Below are 22,174 nucleotides of genomic sequence, written 5' to 3' on the forward strand. Positions count from 1 at the left end.
CCCTTGAGAAATAAGTTGAAGTTCATCATAAATTACTTTAGGTATTTGAATATGTATTAATATATGGTTGCGTTCTACAGACTTTTATACAAATAAACATGTTAGGATAATGTAAAAGGAAAACAATATACTTCACTTAAAAGTAGCACCTCTTTTACAAGATGGTTTTATGGGAAGGTGGTGTTCTCATATATTGTTATTGAAACAGATTTATTTCAAAAAAAAACCTTCCTTTTAGTCCTATGTTTTATTTACTTATTGCCTTCGTGAAAAACCTCATCCATTTAATGTAAGGTGGTTTCGGACATACTAGGCATCATGAACATCGTCACCCACCTGAGACCTAGCGGTTGAAGTCTCATTTGTATTGTATAGCGGCTATCTAACTCTTGAAACCGGAGCGAATGGTGGCTTCGTGGTATTTACATTGTTTATAAACTGGTAACTGTGAGCAGTTCGAATCTCAAAATATATGGAATAGCTTAGAATTAAAACTGCGACCTCTCGCGTCGAAGAAGGCAATGAATACTTAATGCAATTTTATTTAACATGTTATAAAGTCACCACACATTTTCTTTGGCTCTTCGTCAAATCGCATAATCAATTTCACCTCGTTATTGGCCTGTAGTTCTAATACCTATGATATCAGTCTTGGTTAATAATCGACGTCATCGCAATGACTCATTATCATGGTTATAGGTGGGCGAATCGTTTGTAAGGTAGGAATGTTTTGGCTTGCACCAGCAGGTTTTCTGAGGAACGTTCGGTGAATATCGGTGCTTTGAGTCTGATTCACAGTTGGAGCGTCACACATCCGTCCTCATTGGCCGTACATGTTTTGCGCTAGCCAGTAGCCAGTACACAGAAGCGCGCGCGCATGTTTACACGCATTGTGGATTTTATTATCAGTGCATGAAAAAAGACGGTTTAGTGTGCTTGAAAAGTGTTTATAACTGTGAGTGATCTCATTAAACACTATAGGATATTTTTGTCGTTTTTCTGGTGAGAATTTAAATTTGATCTCATTTTTCGATTTGCTGAATCTAAATTAGATTTTCCATACATTTATTTTATTAGAGCAGTCATACAGTCACAATAATTTATTATAACAGGCACTGATTTGCTGTTCATGTAAACTCGCTGAGATTCCAACCGGATATCAAGTAACTAACCGGTGTCATTCAACTGTATCTCTTCATTTGATATGTTCCGTAGTGCATGATTACCAGCGATAAGTGGTATACCGCTAATGTAGTATCTTGATTGTTCACAAGAGCTCTTATTCCTTCTATTACATGTATTGAACAGAACGCTAATCTTAATAATTGTTCATAGCTATTTCTCATATTCTGGTATTGTGAAAAACTAGATATTAAAAAAAGTAAGGTTATTGCCGAAAATTCAACTTGTAAAAATTGTATCAACTTGTAAAATAAACACAAACATTTATCTCTATTCTAATATAACTGTATTATTACTGTCTTTGTACGAGCAGAGAAAAAAAACAAAGACAAGAAATATACTCATTATGTTTTTCGTATACTTTTCGTCAACATAAAAAAACTGGAAAAAAGGAATTTATTCGTTTATTGGCATTTTTGCTTACGTAACGGTTTTTTGGAAAATCACACACTTTGTTTGTGTTTATAATTGAAATGGTTACTCCGTGAAATTGTTACTGGAATATTAATAACAAACCAACTAATACGAGATTAAAAATAGATTGAATATAAATAAATCCGCCGCAGAAATGTATTAATTGTCGTCGGTCATGTAGAAAATGGAATTTCTGGTAAATGTATCTAAAACTGCAAAACTATCAGAAACGCCCATGAGTTGTTATCACGACTCAGTCATGAGGAAACGTTTATAAATAAACATTTTGAAATCATTACGCTTGTGGTAAATTAAGTAAATTGAGTTTGATGACCTCATACTCTTCATTATTTACCTAGAACAAATCAACAAAATCACAATAACCTTTAGAGCGTTCTTATTATTTTGTTGGTAAGGTACAAATTATTTTGTTTTATCTAAAAAATAAATAAATATATGGTAATATCTTCAACCTGATTCATTTGAAGCATGATCAAATCGATTCCAATGATTTGAATCATAAAATGTTGTCTTAGCAGTTTTGTTGTCACTTCGAAACATATTGGAGAGTCCGGCTGGCAGTTCTCCCAAGCTTAGCGTAAATATAGAATTCGTAATAATACTGGAAGGCAATTTTGACATCGGTTTTGTGACTAAACATTATCTGTGTTGCCCTTGATTTTCTAGGGCAGGCGTCGTCAAAAATTGTATGCGCTGCACGTAACGTAATTGTTCTTAATTTAGTAAGTACATTCATTCGAAATAAAATAAACCATTAAAGTGGATTTACAGGTGTGTTGCTTACTCTACTCGTTCGGTTTTGATGATTATAGAGCGAAACGAGAGACCTCTCCATATTTTGTGGAAAAGCTAAATGTTTAAGCGCTCCATGTTACAAATATCGTACGAAACAGTTCTTTTTTTTTCTGTGTCGACAGGTGAAAGGCAATTTGGTTTAAGCGCTATTTTTGTAACTTTTCAGGAGAGCCATTAAAGCTTCTTCAGCTATTTGAATGCGGTAAAAACAATTGAAGTTCAATTAAAAACATCGAATTGTTGATACTGATACTTACTGGCGGTTACGACCTCTTGTGAGTCCGCGCGGGTAGGTAACAAACAGCGCCCTGCCTATTTCTGCCGTGAAGTGGTAATGCGTTTCGGTTTGAAGGGTGGGGCAGCCGTTGTAACTATACTAGAGACCTTAGAACTTATATCTCAAGGTGGCTGGCGGCATTTATGTTGCGGATGTCTATGGGCTCCAGTAACCACTTAACACCAGGAGGGCTGTGAGCTCGTCCACCCATCGAAACAATAAAAAATAAATAAAAAAAAAGCACATTTAATTACAAAGATAAATGTCGCGTATTAACCGAAACGTCGCTTAAACAAAAAGTCTTTCACCTCTCGAAGTAATAATATTTGCAGGATATTCTAAATTGATTCAAAAAAATTCTTTTAAACACACAATACTGCTGGAGAGTTACAAAATGCTTTGAAATGTAAATAGGCATGGTAGAGCAAAGCAGGTCAAGCGTAACAACACTTATTTAGTATTGCTACTCTGTAGTTGCCATCCCAACTAAGCAGTATACTACATACATATTATATATGACGATTAACACATGTTACATCAATTAATGTGTTCTGCACTACAGATGGTCCCGTTCAGTGATCTTATTTCGTTTGCTTACAATATCATATATAAAAATGAATTGCTGTTCGTTAGTCTCGCTAAAACTCGAAAACGGCTGAACCGATTTGGCTAATTTTGGTCTTGAATTATTCGTGGAAGTCCAGGGAAGGTTTAAAAGGTAGATAAATATGAAAATGCTCGGAATTAAATAAACAAAAACAATTTTGTTTTTCCTTCGATGTGTCCCCTTGATGTGTCTTTTATTTAACGAGTGAGGCACTACGAAGTCTGCCGGGTCAGCTAGTGAACGATAAATAAGTGTTCTGTCTAAGGGTATTTATCTACGAACATCTTTTATGATTAAATTAAAACATCAAGATTGTTACAAATTTCCTTACCGATATTAAATTTCATCTCGTCGTTATTGTATTTAATTATAAGGTCTTCGGATAACTTAATCTGTTTACTGTAGAATTACTTAGATTTGTGTTTCTTGTACGAAATTGGTTTAAATTTGTACCTCTGAAGCTACTTTGGTTTTCTCCTTTTTATATTTGCTAAACATGAAAAGTATAGTCGCACTAATACTTACTACCTACTTAAATTGTAGATTTAAATACTATTACTACATTTTTTTAATTGTTAGCGCGAGACGTAAATAACATACCTCATCAAAAAAGAAATAGTGAATGTAGAGAGTGTGGTGCAATAGTGTATAGATAATTTTTTTATTTAAATAAGATTTTTAAAAACCTTAAAATTGTTAGCTGTGATTTTTATTCATATAGTCTATATCAATATAAATTATGTAAGATTCTCTGAAACGATTGTGGCCTGTAAAATGCTCGACGAATAGTCGTGGTTACATTTTATGGAATACTAAGCCATAAGCGGTGACAAAAAGTTTAGACTATGTAAGTATATTTGTCGTATTTTAAAAAAATATTCGTGGTTATGAATATTGGATTTGTTTGTAACTTTTAATAGCATAGTAGGCAGCTTATGTCCCTGGCGTTGATGTCCAAGAGCCTCAGTGGCCACTCTCTATGAGGTGGCCTTTATGCTCGTTTATCTACAAACTCAACGAGAAATACATTGAGACAAGATTAGACTTAATTTCATGGGAACAACCGTTATCCTCTATCTTTTAAACCAACTTTCATGATTGCTCCGCGTAGTTAGGATGATGGTTACCGTTGCGGTGACCTGTATATTCTACCACTAATACTTAAAGTATAGTTGATACGAGTCTAATGAAATACTTACTTAACAAATGTTTACGATTGAATTCCACGGTGAAGGTATAACATCGTGTAGTATAAATCAAACCCACAAAATTATAATTTGCGTAATTACTGGTGGTAGGACCTCTTGTGAGTCCGCGCGGGTGGGTACCACCACCCTACCTATTTCTGCCGTGAAGCAGTAGTGCTTTTCGGTTTGAAGGATAGGGCAGCCATTGTAACTATACTTGAGACCTTAGATCTCAGGATGGGTAGCTCATTTATGTTGTAGATGTCTATGGGCTCCAATAACCACTTAACACCAGGTGGGCTGTGAGCTCGTCCACCCATCTAAGCAATAAAAAAAAAGAAAAAAGTCTACTCGAGCAGTCATTTCTTGTGATTGATCTGCACATAATCGTGGAAATTAAATTAAGGTGGGACCCTAGTCGGTAGACCGAGTACGAAAAGACACCCGTTAATATTGATAAAAACATCAGCCTCCCTGACGGCGTCCATTTCACCTTGTTGCGGCTCCAATAAAAACTGTTGTCGTAAACAAGCTTTACGTAATGTTGGTCGTGTTAGGGGTTTTAGATCTGTTTTGACCTTGTGCGTGCTACACTTCGAAATAAACACGCATTGGAAATTGTGAAAAACTAGATATTAAAAAAGAAAGATTATTATTGCAGAAAATTCAACTTGTAAAATAAACCTGTGAAAACATTTATCTCTATTCTAATATAACTATGTATTAGTATTAGTGCTGTCTTTGTACGAGCAGAGAAAAACAACAAAGACAAAAAATATACTTATTATAATATTTTTCGTATATGTGCTTTTCGTCAAAGTAAAAAACTCAAAGAAAAAAAGAATTTTTTCGTTTATTAGAATTTTTACCCGCGTAACGGCTTTTGGAAAATCAACAAATAGGATCGTAAAGTGACTCACACTATAGTAAATTATAATAGAAACTATAGGATATATTTATTATTTTATAGTTTTATTATTTTGAAAGTACCGTAATCACGTATTTTTCAAAATGTACAAGGGCGGGATGATAAGTAACTAGCCTAACAATAAAACACTTAACTTTTCGTGATAAAATTGATTTTATTTTTCGACATAGTCTCCGTGAACCTCTACACACTTATTCCATATTCGTTCTAAAGCAGCAATGCCTTCCATAAAATGATATCTTTCGAGGCCTGCAAAATACTCCTCTACAGCGGCTATGACTTTATCATTTGTGGTAAATTTCTGTCCGCCAAAAAATGTTTTGAGCTTAGGGAATAAGTGGAAGTCTGATGGCGCTATATCAGGCGAATAAGGTGGGTGGGACAGCAAATCACACTTCAATTCGTTGATTTTTGCTATAGCTTTAACACATGTGTAAACCCTAGCGTTGTCTTGGCGGAAGGTGATTATTGTTTCGCCAAATCAGGTCGTTTTTACTGAATACACTGATGAAAATTATCTAGAAGATTAGCGTAGTATTCTCCATTAATCGTTTGACCTTTAGGAAGGTAATCTATCATCAAGATCCCATCTGCATCCCAAAAGACGGAAGCCATCACTTTTCCAGCCGACTTGACAGCCATGGCTTTTTTGGAGCCGGGCATCGCGATTGCGTCCACTGTTTTGATTGAATTTTTGATTCTGGCGTGTAATAACAAACCCATGTTTCATCTGTTGTTACAAATCGACGTAAAAAATCGGCATTATTACTCTGAAACGGTCCAGACATTCTTTTAAGTTTTGCACCCGAATCCTTTTTTGATCGTGCGTAAGCAATCGCGGCACCAAACGGGCCGATGACTTTTTCATATTTAATTCCTCACTTAGGATATGATGTACCCGGTCTTTTGAGATACCTGTAGTGTCAGCTGTTTCAGATAACTTCAATCGTCGATCTGTTAAAACTATATCATGTTCTTTCACGACCATTTCCGGAGTCGTGACGCTTTTTGGACGTCCGGGGCGGGCTTCATTTTGGACACATGTACGACCGCGTTTAAACTCATCCACCCAGTTTTTTACTATGGCATAAGAAGGAGCACATTCACCCAAAACATTCTTTAACTCGTCATAGATATATTTCGCCTTCATGCCCTTTATATGAAGAAACTTTATGACCGCTCTTTGTTCAATTTTATCCATTTTGAAAACACTTGACGAAATATATTTTCAAATGACAAAAAATCAATAAAATGTTCACGCCACCAAATTCAAATTTAGAACACAGGTGGCCAGAGATATTAATTTAAAAATGACATATATATTTTTTTAATTTTAACTTTTTAAATAGTAGAGGCTAGTTACTTATCATCCCGCCCTCGTATCAATATTTTAGTTGAACAATCACAAAAACACCATATCGTCTATTAAAAAGAGAGTATAAAAATATTGATACGTAAAACTAATTATACTTGTGTGTATGTTTCGCGAAAACCGAAGAAAATACTGTAACAATATCAAAAAAGGGTCGCTCTTTTCGAGAAAAATAATATTGATGTAAATTCCCGTATTGGGAAAAATATCTTGGATAGTAAATATCTGCGGGCTAAAAACTATACATTCACTTTTCTAATATTTATTTACAGTAATAGATACTTTTACGCAAATATTATGTACTAACAATAAATCATATTATGTTGTACACATTCTAAATTATTTTATTTTGTTAACCCTGTTCCCATATGAAAAACAAGTTAACTTCCTTTTTAGCCGCGTTCTGTTAACTTGATTTGATGTAACTATCAAACTTAAAATAAATGTAGTATCAAATTCTGATGACATTTTTAATGCCTTCATAGGCAAATGTACTTGCTTCTGGCGCTGAATTGTCATCGATGCTCTTGAACAGAAGTGATGACAATGATACAGCTGAGCAGCTGTCTATATCTAAATAAAATCGTATAAAACAAATAACGAATCCTTGTTTAACTACTTGGAGATTTATCGGATATATATATTGGAGATATTTTAAATATAACTATTATATATTTTAATAAGCATTGGTCAAAAAAGCTCTTAGATTTAGTTATTAAACGAAATTTTCATAAGAGACTTGCCCTAGACACGTCCTTACGGGTCCATCAGATCCATTAATTCTTGCATTAGCCACCTGAAGGAAAACTGAAGTTCTAACACTAGCAGCAGGCTTTGGGCCCCGGTAATCGTGCAACGTAACATCAGCCCGCTGAGTTTCTCGCCGGTTCTTTTCAGCGGGTCGCGATTACTATCCGGTAGTAGATTCATTCGTGAAGCAGCTGCTCTTGAGTTCTTAGGTTTCCCTTGGAGGCGCTCGGGTAGCTGTTAGCAAATCCCATCCTGGCTGAGCCCGTGCTCGCCCACCTGTCCCGGCGAAACTGCAAAGGACTCCGGGGCGCAAAACCTTCAATCATAAAACAAAGATTCATTAACTGACCATTATTTGTATTGTCTCGCTCGTGTCTTGGCAATTTTTTATCAGATTTGAAACAACAAATAAATAATAGTAAAGTAACACATCGATAATTCACGGAAATTCTGTGCTTCTTCGATAAGCGCATTTTGGTATCTTTTGAAACGCATTAGGTAGTTGAGTTTTCTTTAGAATCTAGATTCTTATCATATCTATTTGCTTATTATTCATTCGATAACAGTCCTTGTATCAGTTACGTATTGTGCGGATGACCAATTAGACGTATTTACTTCTAGTTTTTTTTTTTGGATTCACTTAATGATGGAAGAAAGTGCACAAAGAAACCTAATGAACTTAATTAAAATGTTCGAAGGACAATCAAATATTCAAAACGAAGGAGGAGATAGTGTTGAGTCAACACACGAAGCTGTTAATACGGTGATGGGTATGAAGTGAATTTATAGTTTAAATCACGCTGTACCGGTGTTGTTTCTGTCTATTCCTGCTACAAAGCAGACTTTCATTCCGTGAACTATTATTTGATACAATACAAATGTAACTTCAAGTTCTGTCAAGATCTGTTAACGGTCTTCGCATCTCAGTAAATATAGTTTAAAAACAGAAAAACCGAACAAACAATAATTTCAGGCCTATTGGTAAGGTAATATAGCAAAGCTATAAAATTGTTGTAATGTCATCGATCCTTAGTGTGTGTGTGTGTGTGCAAATTTTCAACTTAATCGATCCTCTTGAAGTCAGTGAAAATGACATTTATAGATTCGATTGCATACAAACAAAATAATATATTATACCAAGCTAATAAAAGCGTGTTCAAATGAGTATTCTTCTACGACCCAGAGAATGCGATCGTTTTAACTTAAATTTAGCGCAAATTACATTCAATTTACAACATTCAATTTAAGTTGACATAATCATAATTTTTTAATGACAAGCATTCGCTAGCAGGACAGATAAAGTATTAATCTGTTTTTATCGTAAATATATCGCCTCTTGAGAGTTACATCGTCCGTTAAGCCGAATTTACATTACAAAATTAGTGGCGTGAAATTAATTTCGTGACATTAGTTTTACCAACAGTTTCACGTGTAATTTAATACTTTCGTAATGCATGCATTAATTTCATGCATGTAAATTAGTTTCGTGCCCTGCGCGATTTTTTGGTGAAATTAGTGTCATGCAACTAATTTCATAGTGTAGACGCGACGTGAAACTAATGTCGCGAAAGCGCCTGCACTGTGCGGACGTGTGTATTGTTAGTTCGGACGCGCTTTAAACGTTGAAAATGGCAAACCAATGAAGGAGTACAGAAAAAAATATAGATCTTATTAATGAATATCAATGACAAGGGTCCCGAAACACCTATAGTAAAAAATCAAAATTATCTTCACTCATTCGAAAATAGTTTTTATAACTCTCAGGATCTTCATCTGCTAATTCAGAGACTAACTTCATTGCACCTAAATGCCTTCTTGTTAACCATCCTCGTATCTACCAACTTTTTTTTTCTTGATAGTCTTTTTTTAAGTTTATAGGTATATAAGCATTTCTTTAGCTACATTGAATATAGCAAATTATAGCTTTGATGCTGAAGGCGCCATGGTTACTGCGATACTGTGGATTTCGCGACACTAATTTTTTAACGAAATTACTTTCGCATATATCGAAACTACTTTCGTGAAACTGAGCTCAACATGCATGACACTAATTTCGTAATGTAAACTCGGCATTAGTGTACGGACGCATTTCATGGGTCTGACAGCAACTACGTAACAACCTAATAATAGTATAAAATAAATTATGTAAATATGTATGTACTCAATTTACAAATACGTATTTACAAAATACAATCTTCAACGCCGCACCCATTAATAGGTGCAACAAACGAATAAATTTATCAGATATGACTAATAACAATTAAGTCTATAAAAATATAGATTGATTGAATTATATTAATATATAAGTCGTCGTAGCCTAAAGATTAGTCGTCCGGTGCAATCTTATCTAGCGATGCGACGGTGATCGAATCCCGCAGGCGGGTATCAATTTATCTAATGAAAAATCTACTTAACAAATGTTCACGATTGATGGAATAACATCGTGTAATAAAAGTCTAACTCGCAAAATGATAATTTGCGTAATTACTGGTGGTAGGAACTCTTGTGAGCCCGCGCGGGTAGGTACCACCGCCCTGCCTATTTCTGCTGTGAAGTAGTAATGCGTTTCGGTCTGAAAGGTGGGGCAACCGTTGTAACTATACTTGAGACCTTAGAACTTATATCTCGAGTTGGGTGGCGCATTTACTGTAGATATCTATGGCTCCAGTAACCACTTAACACCAGATGGGCTGTGAGCTCATCCACCCATCTAAGCAATAAAAAAATTATAGCAAGTAGCATGTATATTAGCACTATTAAGCTGCCATTCTAACAATACAAAAACTTATCTTAAGACAGAGGAAGAGAAGTAATGAACGCGAAAGCGCTTAATTGTTTTTTTTATTACTTTCCTCTACTATTAATTTGATTGTGCGCTTTATTTTCTAAATGGTACTTATTCTCTTTATGCCATGTTGTCTACGTTATGTGTTTAATGGCTTAATTTTCTAGTTCTGTTTCGGTTCTTTAAGGTCGTGTCTAGACTTAATACACCCAGACCGATTCATGATTTAAAATTTTCCATATTATGTTCCTGTCAATGCAACTATTAACTATTTGTTAGAGAATTTTAATCCACTGAGTTTCTGACGGGATATTCTCAGTGAGTCGTGATTCTGATCAGTAATAGATTATGCGAAGTATAGCTCTTGCTAGAGCTAATTTTATCAAACTCTTAGGTTAGCACCATGACCTTACCTATCAGGTATAGTGTAGGTAGAATAGCCCCTTAGGCTTCCGGCGAATAGGTAGGAACAGAAGAGAAACGAAACAATAAAATTGGTGAACAAATGCCAGGTCTGTAAGTTTGTTAGAGCGGAATAATGTACTTTGTAGTTCTGAAGTTTAATCAAGAATTAAATAAATTATCGAGTTTTTTTTATAAACGGCGCCCAATTAATTTTGTAATGTTATGATGAAATGGAGAAGAAACAGAGCTACCCTAATCGAGATACGATATAGCTGGCAAGTGATTCCTTTTAAATATGCAGAGGTGTGCTTAAATTCTGGCTGAGCGCAAAATCAATATGAACAAGACTGGGACGCTACCTTTCTTGAATCTAAGATCTATGTAACAAGGGATCCAAGTTTTTTTGTGTTAAATCGATTCCTCGTCGATTACTACGATCATCTCACCGGCACGCAGAAAATGTGATCTGAATAATCAATTTTATCCTTGTTCGCGCATAAACTCTGCTCATTATAAAAGCGACGAAGACAATTAACCTACAATGTTCTCCTTATTAATTTAAATCCAGGACCTTTACATTAGTATTAAAAATATATAATATTTGCTTAGTTAAGCTTGGTAACGTGATTCAGATATGTTATCACGAAAATCATATCTCATTATTTACGAAGCAACAATGACACGTTTTATAATTTACGTTAAAGAATTGTAGTCTTACAATTAAAAAAAATTATGACTCGTTATAATGTTATAAAAATAAAACGATTTATTTACTGCGGTCATTACTTAAATATAATTTATTTTCAGTTCTTTGTTGATTACTTAGTTCACGGACAAAAGTAATACAGTATCATCATTATCCTACCCTTCTCCCTGTTACCTGGGGCCGGCGTAACATGTTTTCACCTTCCATACTCTTCTATCATATACCATTATTCTTTCTCGTGTTGCTCTAAGTTTTGGCAAAAAAAATAATGACCGGCCGCCTGCCTGACGTCAACCCTCCTTGGGAATGCTTTTGTTGACCTTGGGCCGAGTTTTTATTGGCTTTGGTCTTTCTTTGGCTCTTAGTCGCCTTCTACGACACCCATGAGCTAAGTTTAGGTTGGGGGTATTCTTAGGCGCTCACCACACGCTTAATGTATAATAATAACACGGACAAAAGTAATTACATACTAAAAATAAATTGTCGGAATAGGTAACGAAGTCGAGGGCACCGCAGCTGCTCACGGCTCGGCATCGGATCTCGAGACGCTGATCGAGCGTTTGGAACGCGTTACCTCGCGATTAGAACGTCTGCCGCTGCTGCGAGCTCATACTCCTGCAGCTCCTCATTCGCCGGCGCCTTCTCCAGTCTCGCTGAACACACCACCGCCCCAAGAATCGCTCGAACCAATACCATCGGACAACATGAGTGTCAACGGATATCAAGACCTTGTCCAGGTGAGGATTAGAACATTGTAATAATCTTTTTTTTTTTTTTATTGTTTATTGTTTGGATGGACGGACGAGCTTCACAGCCCAACTGGTGTTACGTGGTTACTGGCGCACATAAACATCTACAATGTAAATGCCGCCATCCAGATCAGAGTTATAAGGTCTCAGAATAGTTACAACGGCTGCCCCACCCTTCAAACCGAATCGCATTACTGCTTCACCGCAGAAATAGACAGGGAGGTCTAGGTGCGGACTCACATTCCTCACTCATTCCCTTTCACACACTCATTATTAATTTGGACTGAATACTTTTTGTTAAAGCCACACATATATTACTGATACCTCGATAGGTATTTTTTTTATTGATTTGGATTTTTATCACATACTCCTACAAAGAAAAAATGTGCCCACACCACATTTCGCTGATGCGTTTATGAAAAATCCTTCGTGACATTAAACCATCAATAGTATAGCAGTAACAACTTATCAACGGTAAAATAAATAGCTAAATTAAAAAGTGGTCGCTCGAAATATTTATTATTTAATAAGTAATTAATATTTATAATTAGTAATGGTAGGGCGTGTTGTGAACCTACACTCGCCTATCGTAAATCTGTAATGTGCTCCAGTATGAAGTGTGGGATAGTTGTTTACCAATAAGATTGAGACTTCGTATGTCTCAAAATGAGAGACGGTATCCACGCTGTGATGTCTATATGCTCCTATAACCTCTTAACGCTAGAAGGGCCGAGAGCAAGTTCACCTATCAAGAGCAATAAAAGATGAACGTTTAGTTGTTAAATTCAATATCAATGTCTTATGGAAATAAAACGAAAGAAATTTGACTTTTGTGACAAAAAATAATAAATCGAACCTTGTCAAAAATACGAAATTTTGTTTATTCATCCAACCTCACAATAAAATATTTTCCTTATAAAACCAATCCCTTACAAAAAAAAAACAAAGAAGTTTACAAAGAAAGGAATTTTCCTATCTTCGAGAGAATTTGATGAATGAAGTACATAATTTGGAAGGCATTGTTATTTTCAGCTTTGAAACTCAAGTTAATTGTTCCCTGTCGTTGTAATAATTACTCTACTATAATGTTAACAAACCCTTTTTTAATGACACAAATCTATAGTACAGCAATGACAAGTTTTAAATTTTAGGCGTATTCCAAAAAGCAATTTCTTAATATGTTTATCGTTCCCAATAAATAGATAATAATGTACTCAAACAGTGGAAGTATTAACTGTATCAATCTTCTAATTAATATTGCGCGGTATTTCGCGGTAACTTATTAATTAAGTGTATTTTAGGGTTGTGCCTAGTCGCCGATTCTACTGAAAATTGAATAATAATCTGACGTAACCAAAGCCCAATTCATAGAATCGTTCCGCATCCTTTGAGTAAGGATATTAACTATTCATTTTTGTTAAAAAAAGGCTTTTTCGCCGCTGCGCAAGGTGAATTTGGTGTTCTGTTTGACTTGTACCCTTTTATTTTTTAACGGAATATACATACCGCAATTCAAGCTAACCCCATAAAATTAAATGTTTCCTCAATCTTCTATAATTTTACTATAATGTTGCCCATCCCTACTTCATAATTTATTGCTCATTGGATTATGGCTATTTCGTAAATTTCATTATTTTTATGCAAAAATATGTCTATCAAGTTAGGAGCGAATATGAATAAATGATTTAATTTGACTGATTTTCGAAACAATAAGAGCTCGTGTCACGTACACGTGTCATTACAATATGAACATTATTAATAAATTCAATTATCAATATGCATGTACTTATGCAAAGTAAATGAGTGTTAACGTGTTATTTATATTATGGTCTTATTCATTTTTTGACAGTTTTAAAGACCTATCTATATATTAATACGTGAAGCAAGAACGTTGTATCCCTTTTTACGAAAATTGCGCGGACGGAGGAATATGAAATTTTCCACACTTATCTATATCTATACTAATATTATAAAGAGGAAAGATTTGTTTGTTTGTTTGTTTCGAATAGGCTCCGAAACTACTGGACCGATTTGAAAAATTCTTTTTCCATTAGAAGCAGACATTGTCCCTTATGAACATAGGCTACTTTTTTTTAATTTTTTTTTTTGTTTCATGTGTGTTTTAATGTTTCCGAAGCGAAGCGAGGGCGGGTCGCTAGTAGAGAATATAGAGAAGAAGTGCACAATGCTAATTTTTTTTAAAATAATGCATAAAAGATACATTTAATCAATAAAGAAAACGTTACACACACTACATACCATGTATTTGATGCACACACGCATGCATACTATTTATTGTCAAACTTTTGTTCTTGACGTAACGTCTGTTGTCAAATTGAGAATAGATTAAATATTGTTTGTCTTTATTAATATTTTTCTATAGTGTAGCCTTGGCGAAATTTGTGATTATAGAAGTATAAAATACAATCGTAATAGTGTACAAACTTACAATTCCAATTAATTATAGTCGAATTTCGACTACTGCGGGAGTTTCTCGACTCTAGTTTTTATTATAGTGGAACACGCTTGGCTATGATTGTCGCTAATCGTTGAAGCATGTAAATCCGCTCCGCCATACGTTGATACTATGCCTACAAAAAACTTTCTTGGAATGGCAACAACAACTGTATCAAGTTTCATCACAATCAGATCAATGATTTAAGAATTCATAGAGGAAAAACCTATAAACAAACATTCATTTTTATTTATAAAGTTTTTTTTATTCGCCCTCTCTTACTCTGAAAGGCTATATAAAGTTGTATTTTCTTTCAGTTAACATGAAAGCCGAACGTACTCTCTATCTGGAAGGCGAACTTCAAAAAACATATTTATAGAAAAAAGTTTCTTTTCAGATTTACTTATAAAGTGCTTTTCGATCGACTGAATTTCGGTCCAAAGATTTTTCTAATATTATTTACATTATCTTGTGTGGATCTGATAACTACATTCTATAAAGTAGTTTGTCGTTGATGGACCAAAGATTTTCTTTCAATTCAATTTAATCCTAAATGAAATACGACACTTCAGCCCGAAGATATAAATTGCATTCTAAGTTGTTCTAAATCTAAAAAGATTGTTTTTGAATACGAAACGACAATCAAGCGATTATCAACAACTCTAAATTAATAAAAAAATACGTAAATGCTTTCGTTTTTGTAAAAACGTTTTTTTTCTGAAACCGTAATACAGATAACCCTCCTATAACACGGTATTTTACAACACGGTTCCACTTTAACACGAAAAGAAAAAATCCCCAAAACCCTCTTAAAACACGGCACTTCTACAACGCGAAAATGAGATTTTTGTTTAAAATTATTTACAAAATTAGATTATGGACCATGAACTCACAATATATAGGAATACCGAAGTTTTATTGATTATTTTGTATTTATAATAGGTAAAAAAATACATAGACATATTTGAGATGTTTCTTTCATTAAAAATACTCTCCTTTTTGTACTGGTTTCTAGTTTCTTATAACACGGTTTCGCATAACACGGGACTTTATAAGAACATATGTACCATGTTATAGGAAGGTTACCTACCTGTATAACGAAATATCAGTTTGACCCGTTCTGTACCTCGGCCCACAAATCCCGGGCGTCAGTTGAATTTTAAATCGTGTACATCGCGTGCACCTTATATTATCGTGTATACATACGTGTCCCAGTTTTCACGAACGATTTCTGAACACCCTGTATATATATACTATTACATGTTTGATTAAGATCACTTCTGTATTCGACTGTGTCTAATATTAGATATTTTGTTATGTTATATGCAGGGTCCCCTCCGCGCCTATCTCCAACTGTCGCAGCAGATTGGCGGAGACGTTGCTACTCAAGCTAACCTCGTGAATGCTGCTTTTCAGTAAGTACAACATGTATAAAAAGAATAATGTGAGATATAAATTAAACAAAGTGATATGGACAATGAAAACAAACCATTTTTGTTCGATGTCGTTCCTTCAAAACGTTTGAAATATTTCACACCCGGACGTTCCAATGCAGTCATCTATATATTAATACGTGAAGCAAAAACTTTGTATCCCTTTTTACGAAAATTGCGCGGACGGAGGAGTATGAAATTTTCTACACTTATAGAGAACATAGAGGAGAAGTGCACAATGCTAATTTTTTTTTTAAATAATGCATAAAATATACATTAAATCAATAAAGAAAACATTACACACACTACATACCATGTATTTGACGCACACACGCATGCATACTATTTATTGTCAAACTTTTGTTCTTGACGTCTGTGGTCAAATTGAGAATAGATTAAATATTGTTTATCTTTATTAATATTTTTTTATAGTGGAGCCTTGGCAAAATTTGTGATTATAGAAGTATAAAATACAATCATAATAGTGTACAAACTTACAATTCTAATTAATTATAGTCGAATTTCGACTACTGCGGGACCTCTAGTATCTTTTAAACCTCAAAATTATAATATTTTATTGGGATACAAAAAAATAATATTCTTAGGTTTGTTTGTCCGTGTTCGTGTCTTGTGTTCGATTCAGTAGTATCGCATTCGAAACGTAATACATAAATCGTTTTTGTTAGCTACAGCGAATCGTGGTCGGCCTTCTCTGGAATGAAATATGGTATACAATAACAAGCCTCTTCCAGCTTCTTCCATTTGACTCCATACAGAAGAGGGCCGTTCGGATTGTCGATAATCCCATTCTCACGGATCGTTTGGAGCCTCTGGGTCTGCGGAGGGACTTCGGTTCCCTCTGTATTCTGTACCGTATGTTCCATGGGGAGTGCTCTGAGGAATTGTTCGAGATGATACCGGCATCTCGTTTTTACCATCGCACCGCCCGCCACCGGAGTAGAGTTCATCCATACTACCTGGAGCCACTGCGGTCATCCACAGTGCGTTTCCAGAGGTCTTTTTTGCCACGTACCATCCGGCTATGGAATGAGCTCCCCTCCACGGTGTTTCCCGAGCGCTATGACATGTCCTTCTTCAAACGAGGCTTGTGGAGAGTATTAAGCGGTAGGCAGCGGCTTGGCTCTGCCCCTGGCATTGCTGAAGTCCATGGGCGACGGTAACCACTCACCATCAGGTGGGCCGTATGCTCGTCTGCCTACAAGGGCAATAAAAAAGCCATTCGTATTTAACAAAAATATATATGTATATTCCAAATTTTTTTTTTATTACCCTGGTAGGCAGACGAGCATACGGCCCACCTGATGGTGAGTGGTTACCGTCGCCCATGGACTTCAGCAATGCCAGGGGCAGAGCCAAGCCGCTGCCTACCGCTTAATACTCTCCACAAGCCTCTTTTAAAGAAGGACATGTCATAGCGCTCAGGAAACACCGTGGAGGGGAGCTCATTCCATAGCCGGATGGTACGTGGCAAAAATACCTCTGGAAACGCACTGTCGATGACCGCAGTAGCTCCAGGTAGTATGGATGAACTCTACTCCGGAGGCGGGCGGTGCGATGGTAAAAACGAGATGCCGGTATCATCTCGAACAATTCCTGAGAGCACTCCCCATGGAACATACGGTACAAAATACAGAGGGAACCGAAGTCCCTCCGCAGACCCAAAGGTTCCAAACGATTTTTCGAGTTAGTCATTTTTGTTAGCTACAGCGAATCGTGGTCAGCCTTCACTGGAACGAAATATGGTATACAATAACAAGCCATTCGTATTTAACAAAAAAAAAATATATATTTCAATATGATGGTTATTTCGGATCGGTAAATAGAAAATAATACGAAAAAATGTAGTGAAAGCAATTACGTCACTCAGTAACGAGAATGACGAGGGTCCATCACAGAGGCCCTTCATATCTTTTTTATTTTTGCTTGTTTTCTGCTTATTCTCTCTAAGATATTTCCCCGAAACGCTCAATAAACGTGTCTGTTAATGATCTTAACTAATCCGAACAAATCTTAAATAGCTTATACGACTTTCTAAACTTTCTTCTTGACAGTATTTATTATGTACCGCTCATGGTATCGCTTTCGTACGCCTATGCGTTAAGGCTTTTAGTCGTTCAATCGAAGAACTTATAAAGATTACGTTTAAAATTGTTTAAAAAAAACAAATCATATTTGAATTTTATACATTACAATTACACAACACATTTCTAACAATTATCGTCATTCCATTTCTGTTCTAACTATTTATGAGTGTGTAGTCTAACTTAAAAATGTGCTTACCTGATTATTTCTGCTACGTAGGATTTAACAGATTCATTAATCCTCATAATTATTACCTGCAACCCCTTTCGTGTTCGATTATCAGGGCTCTTCTTAATTTTGTTTGTTTGAGATTTAAAAGAAGGTGACGCTTATAGTCGCATATAAATAAAACACAAAGACTATACATAATCATTGAAACCTGAAATAATCTCAACCTGTATTTATTTTTGCATTCATTTTATTGTATTTTATCCTCAAAGCTCGTCACTAGCGACCAAAAAATCTTTGACAAAAAGAGGGAAGAATAAAGACGTTCACGTTGCGTCCGTGGTACGTTATGTTTGCGAGAAAATAATGTTGTCCGTGCCCACTTTTATATCTACTGATCTTGAAAATGAATAAGCATTAAAACGTAGGATCCACTGAGTTTCTCGCCGGATCTTCTCAGTGGGTCGCGATTCCGATCCGGTGGTAGTTTCAACGAAGCATTGCTTCTGCTAGGGCCGGTGTTAGCAAATTGTCTCAGTTTGAGCCCGTGAGCTCACCGGTCCATCTGTAGCTGTAATAGCCCCTTAGACCACCATCGATTAGGTAGGAAATGATGTAGGTAAGATAATATATAGGCAGCAAAAAAACCGTATCATACCAAAAATATTTTATTTTTATGCTCGGTCTGTTTACACATGGAATATAAATAGAAATTTTTTGTCTGTATATTTTCGTGTTATTAGATTATATTTTCGCAACGCTGTGTTGAGTCTTGTCATTTTCCCGTTCTTATTCGGTTATTTTGTTCATCGCAACATGAATGAATTTACAGTAAGACAGTTTATGTACTTGCAATGGCCGTATAAATTCGTATCTACCTTATTTGGTATGTAGAATTTAGAATTAAATTTACTATGTAAACTTTCACATGGTTCTACAGTAATCTAATTATTGTTATGTTAGCTAAATTATTTCACATGTAATATGCAACATTAACTGTATTTGTATTGTAGTTGTAAATGTAATTAATGTAATGAATAAATGTATTTGTTCTATCTTAGAGCGCAATCCCGCTACATACAACTGGCGGCAACAAAAGCCAAGCCTTCCCAAGCTGAGGAAATGCAGCTTCTGACTCCGACCAGCGAACAGATATCTGCTATCCAGCAATATCGTGAAAAGAATCGCGCCTCGCAGTTCTTTAATCATCTCTCGGCGATATCCGAGAGTATCCCGGCTTTGGGATGGGTAGCCGTTGCTCCCGCCCCGGCTCCGTACGTTAAGGAAATGAATGACGCCGGCCAGTTCTACACTAACCGCGTGCTCAAGGATTGGAAGGAGAAAGACAAGACCCACGTAGAGTGGTGCCGCGCTTGGGTCCAACTGCTGTCCGATTTGCAAGCGTACGTCAAACAGTTTCACACAACAGGACTTGTGTGGTCTGGTGAGTATATTTAATTATAGTATATGTAGGCGCAACCTCACTATTTAGTTAACTAAAAATAGTTAAAGTTAACTATTTCCTTAGTGCTACGTATGTCAACAACTGTTTAAGAAGGTATTCAAGAGAATTCATGACTAAATTACCCCCACTTTCTACTATGAATACGAGTGAGTAGTATCACACAAAACATTCCGACTCGAGCAACCGACTGAGGCGGAGCTCTCTGTTTTTATCGTTGCACATTCGAAATACAATAAACGGAATTCATTGGAAAAGTGAGTCATAATTACTGTCACTATGAAAGGCAATGATAATGATGAAGAGAATGGCGTCGCTGGTTCATCATTTTAAAAACACCATAGAACCAGCAATCTCCGTCATGCATTTATACATGTCTTAAATTTGTGCAAGTCAAATCTAGATTGGTATCTAAGGAACGTTAGGCGACGCAAAGGCTTGTATTGTAGCCTGCAAAGGAAGTAAAATGACGAGTTAAAACTAACAGCGGACTCGGAGGCGAGTGAATTGTGACTGAATACAATAGAAGTGTCTAAAGGCCCTTGGGGAAAGGCATGGTAAATAGAATAATGAATTTTCGGATATTATTTAGCTTATTGCTAACTAGCGACCCGCCCTCGCTTCGCTTCGGAAACATTAAAACACACATGAAACAAAAAAAAAAAAAAATTTTTTTAAAAAAAAGTAGCCTATGTTCATCAGGGACAATGTCGGCTTCTAATGGAAAAAGAATTTTTCAAATCGGTCCAGTAGTTTCGGAGCCTATTCGAAACAAACAAACAAACAAATCTTTCCTCTTTATAATATTAGTATAGACAAAATAAACAATTTCAAAATGTAAAGCCATTTGAATAGTGAATTAACGTAATAACAATAATTTAACAATGAATTATAATATTAATATGTAATGTATTTAGCAACTATTGTGCACGAGTGTATAGTCGTCATAGCCCCGTTCCCACGATATAGTGACTCTCTGGCTGAATAATTGAACGAGCAGCGTTTCGACCTCAATACGGTCGCAATTTTCTCATTTCTCAACGTTTCTTGTATTGCCTTTGTGTAGTTAATATTAATCGTACGAATCATTCAGTCTATTAATAACACATATAAACGAGGTGACGCCTCATAAGTGGTTAGTTTAAAAAAAAAATGTGCATAATTACTCGGTGGTGCAGCAATTAGCGCCCCTGACTGTTGCACTGAGGGTCGGGACTTAAATTTCCAGATCGAGCAAACATCGTGTGATAAACAAGTTTGTTTGCTCTTTGTCTGGATGTATATTATGTATATAATTAAACGTATATAAGTATATATGTGAGACGCTGATACCCATAACACAGGGCATTCGTGGTCGGTTGACCGTGCGTGATTTATTCCCAGTTGTTATTATTAAAATACTGTGCGCCAAATTTCGAACGCACAACTGAAATTGATCCAGTAAATCTATTGAATCCCGCAATGTAGCACATATACCTACAAGAGGAACTCAGGGTTGGATTTAAATATTTAATAGCTTTTAATGGCTGGGCGAGCTGACGACTCACCTAGTATTAGGTGGTTAAATATCTTGTAATACCAAGTGGAAGTTGTATTGTAAAACGGGTGCCGAGTTTGTCGAATCGGACCGTATTACTTGAATGACTGATGAACGTGTAAGCAGTGGGTTTATTGCGAGTTTTTTAACTTCGCGATCGCGTAAAAGTTAACTACAATTTGTATGGAGTTGGAACAGCGCCTCTAGCAAGTGTCTGGTTGTAGTGTTGACCGCGGGAACCCCCCTACTCTGACCGGGTTCTGACTCCGGACGGAGATCGGACCTCGGGTGTAAGAGTGCAGGGGAGTCCTTTAGTGCGGTAGAGCCCTAAAATTCCTTGCGCCCGCGGTCTGCTCCCAACACCTTGCAGATCGTCAAGTCCCACATACCCCGCAGGCGCGGTGATCTCGTAGGAGGTTCGGCACCCGAGCAAACGACGGAAAGCTGCTTCAACTCCATACCAATTTGAGTTAAATTTTACGCGATCGAAAAGTTACAAAACTCGCACTAAGCACACTGATGCCATTACACCTATTGCTAACGTGAAGACGTCTGTAGTGGTTAGGAATCATTGTTTTGCTACAGAAGAAAGCAGTACGGCGGTATCGTTCCGTTCGATATTTGCGACATAGATATTGCGTTATTAGGAGTTATCGTAATACAAGTTAAATTTAAATAAAAAAAAATGTTTATTCCAAATTGTTTTTTTTTACTGTAAAATTATTTTAAAACAATATACTCGCTGACGTTGAACGTAAAATATTCGCCGTAACATTCCACTAGATAAATTCACTAATTGGACGAGAGTTTCTCTTGTTAACAAAGGTTAAAACTTTAA

At 36.0% G+C, this 22,174-nt stretch overlaps 1 protein-coding gene across 2 annotated transcripts in view; it reads left to right on the top strand.

The window, feature by feature from the left end:
- Positions 1-794: 794 nt before the first annotated feature.
- The window catches only part of LOC101737787 (adenylyl cyclase-associated protein 1), a 36,381-nt gene continuing 15,001 nt past the window's right edge, over positions 795-22,174 (top strand). The window contains exons 1-4 of one of the 2 annotated variants that reach the window (XM_012693778.4): positions 795-955; positions 11,922-12,166; positions 15,963-16,048; positions 19,399-19,781. In XM_012693778.4, the coding sequence (XP_012549232.1) occupies positions 913-955; positions 11,922-12,166; positions 15,963-16,048; positions 19,399-19,781 (757 nt within the window). In that variant the 5' untranslated portion in view covers positions 795-912. Of the gene's footprint in view, positions 956-8,053; positions 8,304-11,921; positions 12,167-15,962; positions 16,049-19,398; positions 19,782-22,174 lie in introns of those variants that run through there. The other variant, XM_062668729.1, reaches the window with a different exon arrangement.

Source organism: Bombyx mori, chromosome 5 (genome assembly GCF_030269925.1).
Source record: "Bombyx mori chromosome 5, ASM3026992v2".
In the NCBI taxonomy this organism is placed as follows: domain Eukaryota; kingdom Metazoa; phylum Arthropoda; class Insecta; order Lepidoptera; family Bombycidae; genus Bombyx; species Bombyx mori.